The sequence below is a fragment of the Acanthisitta chloris genome, unplaced genomic scaffold (genome assembly GCF_000695815.1).
Source record: "Acanthisitta chloris isolate BGI_N310 unplaced genomic scaffold, ASM69581v1 scaffold5598, whole genome shotgun sequence".
Classification (NCBI taxonomy): Eukaryota; Metazoa; Chordata; class Aves; order Passeriformes; family Acanthisittidae; genus Acanthisitta; species Acanthisitta chloris.
The window spans coordinates 79559-86815 of record NW_008685261.1 but is presented as its reverse complement, the minus strand read 5'-3'; the positions used below and the strand labels follow the sequence as shown (position 1 = coordinate 86815).

The 7257-nt window shown below is 42.1% G+C and overlaps 1 protein-coding gene across 1 annotated transcript in view; it reads right to left on the bottom strand.

Moving 5' to 3' along the window:
• Positions 1-7257, bottom strand: part of LOC103806955 (calcium/calmodulin-dependent protein kinase type II subunit gamma-like) — a gene marked incomplete at its 3' end in the record, with an annotated part of 112714 nt that overhangs the window by 26035 nt on the left and 79422 nt on the right. Inside the window, exons 9-12 of the mRNA XM_009079669.1 lie at positions 7024-7118; positions 4369-4491; positions 2047-2130; positions 1352-1407 (exon numbers count right to left, since the gene is read on the bottom strand). Coding sequence (XP_009077917.1) covers positions 1352-1407; positions 2047-2130; positions 4369-4491; positions 7024-7118 — 358 coding nt within the window. The remainder of the gene's footprint in view (positions 1-1351; positions 1408-2046; positions 2131-4368; positions 4492-7023; positions 7119-7257) is intronic.

Here is a 7257-nt window from a genome sequence, read left to right as displayed (position 1 = left end):
TGAAGCCCTGTCCTTGTGCCACAGCTCCTCAAACAGTTATTTCGGAATCAATCTCAGAAAACAGCGTATAATTTTTAAGTCCTGTAATAGCACAATCCTGGGACAGGTGAATGGAGAAAGTCATTCTGTCCCTTTAAGGCCAAACTATCAGAAATGCAGTAAAGAGAAATTGCTGTAGCTGCAAATAGTCCTGACAGGCTGGCACAGGTTCATCTGAAAGCAAGAACCAAGGAGAAAACATTCTGAAGATGCTGAGGGTTGTCCCTTAATTGTAGCATGGCTTCACATCATTGTTATTTTTTTAAAAAAATCACTATACAGCAGGTTAAAAATGCTGCCCCAATTTCACAAAAGAATGTATGCACAAACATGCACTTGGAAGGTTCTGATGATCATTTCACAGAGGTTTTCATTCCAATTACAAGTCTATTGTAACATCACCCAGAATTTAAATATTGCTATGCACCATTAGTAAATGGCCAGATGAAATTAATACACTTCCATTTCATTCATCATCACTTACAATCCATACAGCAGACTTTCACATGAAAGTAACTGTAGTCAGGTGCAATAAAAATCTGATTCATGCATGCAGTGATTGGCCTTTTAAAAGATAAAAAAAAAAAATTGCAAAAAGGGTAAAGAAAGCAACAATCCCATAAACCAAAAGCACTTACAAGTAGAGGTTTTCCACCCAAATGGAAATGAACACAGCTAAGACTGCGTCACATAGATGTGCTGAGCCAAGAGAATCATCTTCCAAAAAGCATGGATTTGCATGTTGAGATTTGCATTTTCAGTAAATGCACTACGTAATGCAGTTGAGTGGGAGCCAGACTACCAGCTATTAAATTTAAAAGGATGAAAACCACTTCTGAGACTTCAAGAAGGAAAACTCTAATAGCAAGATGCTTCAGACCCATTTTTGATGAGTCAAAGTAATACAATACCCAAATAGTTCCTGTCCCTATTCTCACCAATATTACTTCCCTGTCCCTGCCTCAGGTCTAAAGGAAACACTGCTACCTAATAAGAGTTCTTGAGACCTGGTTTATGACAGGAAAGCTAACAATGCCAGCTAGAATTTCCCAAAAGTAATCTGCTAGCAAAATATCATGAGACAATTGTGGCAGTTGACTTTATTTCTGTTTTGTACCAGACTACAGCACCATGTGCTCCTCCCCAAACAAATCATTGCCTATTTCACACTGGTCACTAGCCAAGGCAAAATGACCACCATTACACCGTGATGAACTGTGAGAGTACTTTCTCTCCTCCTACTCAACCCCAAAAAGGTTAAAATATCCTCCAACTCACTCCCACAAAACAAAACCAAGGAAAGGATTGGAACACTGAGAACTTACCTGAAAAATTCCGAGACACAAGCATAGTTGTGAGGATTGCACCCTGTGGGGAAGAGAAAGCAGGGATAACAGTGTCACTCACTTGAGAAAGCGACTGGGCTAACCCATGTAGAACACAATGCAGCAGGTGCCAAAGCAGAGGATACCAATGCTACCCTGAAAAGTCGATGTGCAGCCAGGATTCCTGCTTGTGGCTGTTGGGCCTGACATGGGATCACTCAGAGTCCTGCCCTTTCTAGAACGGCAGCTGGATGCCAGGCAGGGTAGCCTAGGAAATCTAAAATGGCACTAAGAGTTACTAGCTGCTTCCTAGCTTTTCAAGATAGCTGCTTCATGCACAGGCCAGAGGCTTTGCCTCAACTACAGGCAACTGATGACACTAGTCATGGAAAGCAGAGAGTGTTCAGAATTAAAGTCCCAGGACTAGCTGCTCTATTTCAATTCTCTGGCAGAAAGAAGAAGGGGTGAATATGTAGCAGAAAAAGGATGGAAAACTTAAAAGCTTTGGAGAAAGAAACTTCTCAGCTTCTCAATAGACTACTTCAGTACCCTGTACTGGAGGATCACATATGGTACCTCTCTAACAGTGTGCTAGTCATGAAAAAGAGTTGTTGTGAGGAAGGCATTAACCACAAATTCAGAGAATTAAAAATAAACTTAAGACAAATTAAGATGTACTTACCTTTAGCTTCCTTCTAGCATTGAACTTTCTCAAGCATTCCACAGTCTCCTGCCTGTGCATCATTGAAGCGACAGTGGATCGTTGCTGAAAAACAGAAACAGCAGAAGATCAACAACATACCCTAACCAAATCAGTCAGGGAAGTTTGTTCTGCCTGCACACAATCATGACGTGCAAACTGATATGGCCAAGCCTCTCACCACTGTATGACTGCAAAACATTGCAATTGGTTCACAACTTCAGAACTTCCATCAAGACATGTTAAATCAAGGTTGGCTATTACGAGACTGTGCGCAGGAAACTCTATGACTAAGGTAAAGGTGAGAATCAATGCTCTCTGCCTTTCAAGCACACACATGATTTAAGACAATAAGAAGACAAAGCCAAATGAACAAGCATACCCATGGGGGAATGAGTTAGAAGCACTACAGAAAAGATCTGGGTTGCACTAGTTACAGCTCTAAAGGGAAATTCCAAGCAGTAAGTGAATACTAGTGAGCAGTAGCCTTCCTGGACATTGGCACTCCCTGAATGGAAGTGCTTGACTAGCAGAGACCTTGACATCTTTGCATCAGTTTTGCAGAAATAGATTTCCAGTGTGTAAGAGTAAAGATTGTCTAGTTCTGTTGCACCCATACAAAAACCTGAGCATAACCTCTAGCCAGTGATGCACACCTGTCACCCACAGCAGACTGGGATCCCATCAGTTGCAAGAAGATAACTTCCCAGAAGTGTTGCAGTCATTGAGACCACATGAGGAAATCAGAGACAGCTGCTGCCAAGCATTTAGAGCACATGAGGAAATCAATGCCTAATGCCAAAGTAGCTGTTGCTCTTGCATAGAGCCACAAGTCTGAATTCCCTTTACAAGGACAGTGGGTCAATTACTAATTTGGCAGATCAGTGTGTACAAAGCCTCCACTAACTTTCTCCTTCTTGGAAAAAATTCTGTAATACCCAAAAGAACTGTAAACCATGCTCATATTCAGCTAGTTTCATGGGAAGTCTCTGCTTTGATCCTGTCGTCAAAGCTAGTCATCCACTGCAGCACACATGGCAGTGTGGTGGGAGAATGTAGCCCAACTGTCCCCAAACGACTTTGGTGGTGACTGTTCAGCCAGACTCCTTAGGAGTGACAGTGGTGTCCAGTTGTTCAATGGGAGCTCAGTGATGCCAAGAAACTCAGTTCCTCAGATAAACTTTTAAGATCTCCTACCACACTGACTTCAGAGGAGATACACCTCCAGAAACAAAATATATGTTGCACACACAGGGACTGCAGGGCAAATGGAAATAACAGACTCCACAGGAGGCAGTTTCAGCACGAGGCTGACATGGCTGTGAAGTGAAATTGAACTCCCCATAACTCAGGAGAGGAAAAGCCTCTCTTGAACAGTTCTATATTATGTTGCCACAGGGAGTGGGCTATCATAATACAGCTTTGGCTACAGGCATTGGAACAAACGTTAAATATACAGGAACTGCTATTGATTACGAGCATGCAAGGAGAATAAAAAAAGATGTGAAGTCTCAGCCAGTGTGAAGTTTTGACTTCCAAGGAACTTGCATCACTTTACAGTAAACAGTGCATTCCTGTTACACAGATGCTCACATAAGTTTAAATTGCTAATCTGTTGATTTGTGGTGGAAGGACAAAAACACCACAAGAACAAATGAGCAAAGGAACACACTAGACACATCCCAGAAAGCGCAAGTGTGCTATGGTATTACAAGAGCATCTGGTTAGACTTAGGTGAAACTATTTCATCCTTCAGAGAGAGAAGTGCAGCACTGCTGCCCTACACCCACTCTCAGCTACATTCTGGGGTTTCCTTGCCAACTCTGCAAAAGATGAAAAATACTTAAGTGTGAGGTCTGGCAAGGCAGAGACTACATACACAGAACAGCAAAAGATTTTTTGCTGATTTCAAGTTTACAGCCAGTTAAGCTGCAGCAGAGTAGAAATGTCCCAAATACTGCAAAGATGTTCTGCCATAAACCGAGCAGAGACAAAGAACAAAATGATCCTAAAATACTTTTTCTGATGCCAAACTCCATCTGACATTTCAGAGTGATATGGATTGGAAGAGATGTGGAGTAAACTAAAAACTATGGACATTGACAAAACATACAAAAGACTAAGGGATTTTTTTTCCTACAGTGGCAACAAAAGCACCACAGCGTGACAAAGTTGTGTTATTGAAGGTCAATATTCAAAAAAACATAATTAGAAACATTTAAAATCTTCTAGGTCCTTTAATTCTTCTTGACATGTCAGTTGAGGGGAAACCACAAACCAACCACTAATAAGGAAAACACTTACGCAGACCCATGGATGTTTGAGAGCCTGGTCAGCTGTGATGCGCTTTGCTGGGTTTATCGTCAGCATCTGGTTGATCAAATTCTTGGCTTCAGGAGTCACAGTGTCCCACTCAGGTGATGGGAACTAAAAGAGGAAGAAGGAACAGATGATGAACTGAAAACATCTTCTACTAGCAGAAGAGATTCTCCCCCCAACACAGATGAATTCCAGCTTTTGCCCTTTTGATACCAGGGCTGATGCATTTGCAAAACCCACCAATTTATGTGGAAACCCATGCTGAACAAAAATCATACCAAATCCAGCAAATGAATGGTACCAGATAGCAGGACACACCTGTACCATTCACCAGATATATGCAGGAAGATTAAGAATTTAAAACCTTTTAGGAATCACTCAGACCTTTACATTTCTTTCACACTCAATAGTCAAAAATGTAGTCACAGATCTTTTTAACTGAATTCTTACATAGAAAACACTATCTTTTTTTTTTTTACCCTACTTGGCTCTTTCTCCAGCATACTAAAAGCTGTAACAGCATATGCAAAATCACAAACACTTAACTACAGCAAAACTACATGAAAGCAAAATCCACTAACAGAGAACATCCCACCAGGTATACTTTTCCCACCATAATGCACAATATCCTGGAGCAATACCAGTCACTTAGGTGTAGCAATCCACCAGCAAGTTGTTAGCCACCATCTACCATACTAAGATCATTACTTGGGGAGCAAGAGAGATGTAATAGTGGATGGGAATATAGAAACATGGAAACAAAAGAATTCAAGTATTTCAGCTGCTGATCATCCATGAGGAGTAACTGCTCTCTCCTATAAATCCAGTAATGACAAAGACACCATCTGCCAGACACTTGCATGTGGTATGGATGACAACATGCTGAGATTAAGTCCTATAAATCTACTGTACATTTACAGGTGAACCTGAGAACACAAGGACAAATGTGCTGTTTGGGTAAAGCTCCCTGTCTTTAATGGGAGGAAGACTGACCTATCCTGAGAACATTTCCTTACACTATTGCATTATCTAGAAAAAGTTTATCCCATCTCTTTTCTCCTGCATTGTGTGCTTTAGTCAGTTGGGTCATAAAAATACATCTGCCACATTTGATTTGCATGTAATCTTATTTCTGCATTTGCAGGCATCAGCAATTTGTACTGCAAATATTGCAAGAGACTACTCAAAAATTATGATACTGAGCTTTCAAGCCAGGACACTTTCCCTGCACCCAAACTGTGAAGTATTCATGGTAATATCTTGTAAAACCCTTATCCAACAGCACAAAGTCCAATTCACTGTTGCCACTTCCTCTATGATCAAGGGGGAAAAGCAGACTGGTCTGGTGCATACAGTCCCCTCAGTGCTGGGGTAAGGATACTGGGGCACGTACATCAGTAAAGCTTGTGCAGTTTTCTACCAGGCAAAACTGTAAGAATCTACTGCAACTTCTTCACTGAAGGTAAGAATTCAAAAACAATAGACAGATAAGGAGGTATCAGGCACTTCACTCCTCATGACTTACAGAAACAGACATTTAACCCCTGAAGTGCTTTGAAAATCCCAATTGATATAATTAGTGCAAAACCACTTCAAATAAGAACAAACAACACAGAAACTATAGGGGCAGGAAGGCAAGAGAAGAACACAAGTCTATTTAAGGGTATCAAGTACAAAGACATCACTTTCCCTTCCCTCAGGAAGCCACTGAGCCAGGACACAGGGTTAGGCAGACCTTTGTTCTCACCAGTACAGCCACTTTCATGGTCTCAAGCACAGATGCTGAGAGGTAACTGGAGTCCAGCAGAACCCTCACCTTTTTTTTTTCTTTAATACAAATCACAAGACAGCCTACAAAATCAACTCCCCAACTTCCTCTCCATATTCATGCCCACAAGCTTTGAGCTAGGATTTCCAGGAGTTGCTTCTTCCCTCTTGAGCCGCTTCTTACATGGAAGAATTTATGTCAAACATTCAAGCTGTGGTGCCCAAACCACATTTTACACTACCTTTGCTCCCCAGTACTAACCTCCTTGCTATTCCTCTCTCAGGCACCTTTTACACCTCAGTTTTTCCATGCTCTAAGAAGTGTTCCATGAACTGCTTGGCTTTTTACTGGAGCCTCCAACCCACCATGCTGATCCCCACCACAAAGCCACCCCTCCAACAGCCCCCACCATTCAGCCTTCTCACTGGGCTCCATGGCTGGACAAGATCCCACTATGGCACAGAGGAGACCAAAGGCCATAATTTAAGCTATTATCCTATAGAATATGTCCCCTTTATTAGACCTTGATAAAGACAAGCTCCTCCATTCTACCTTTCCTCTGCTCCCCTGAAAAAGCTAGCATTGGCTACATCTGCAACACTGTGGTAAATGACTAGAAGACACCATTTCCCACCACCTGCATTTCCCTAATGGCCAGCAATGTCTTGGTGCCCACTGTGATGCTTTCCACATATCCTTTCAGTAGCCCCAAACAGGACTGTATCCCAGGCAGTGAAGACAAGGTGTATGAACATGCCAAACATGGCTTTGCACAGAAGCTTGGGGCCTGCTGCTGGACACCAAGTAAGATAGTGCCATGTTTTGGATGGCTTCTACACCCATGCAGGTACTCAGCAAGAAAGTGCCCTTACGTCATAGGCTCCGGCTTTGATCTGCTGATAGAGTTTGTGCTGATCTTCATCCCAAAAGGGAGGGTACCCCACTAGTAATATGTACAGAATCACTCCTGGGAGGGAGAGACACAGATACACTATGGTTAGGCTAATACGCCAATTATTCCTTCAGCCCCTCTTCCTTCCCTCTTGACAGTCCCCAAGGCAGTGATTGCTCCGTATCTTCATTTGCCATCATATTTAGCCTTCTGA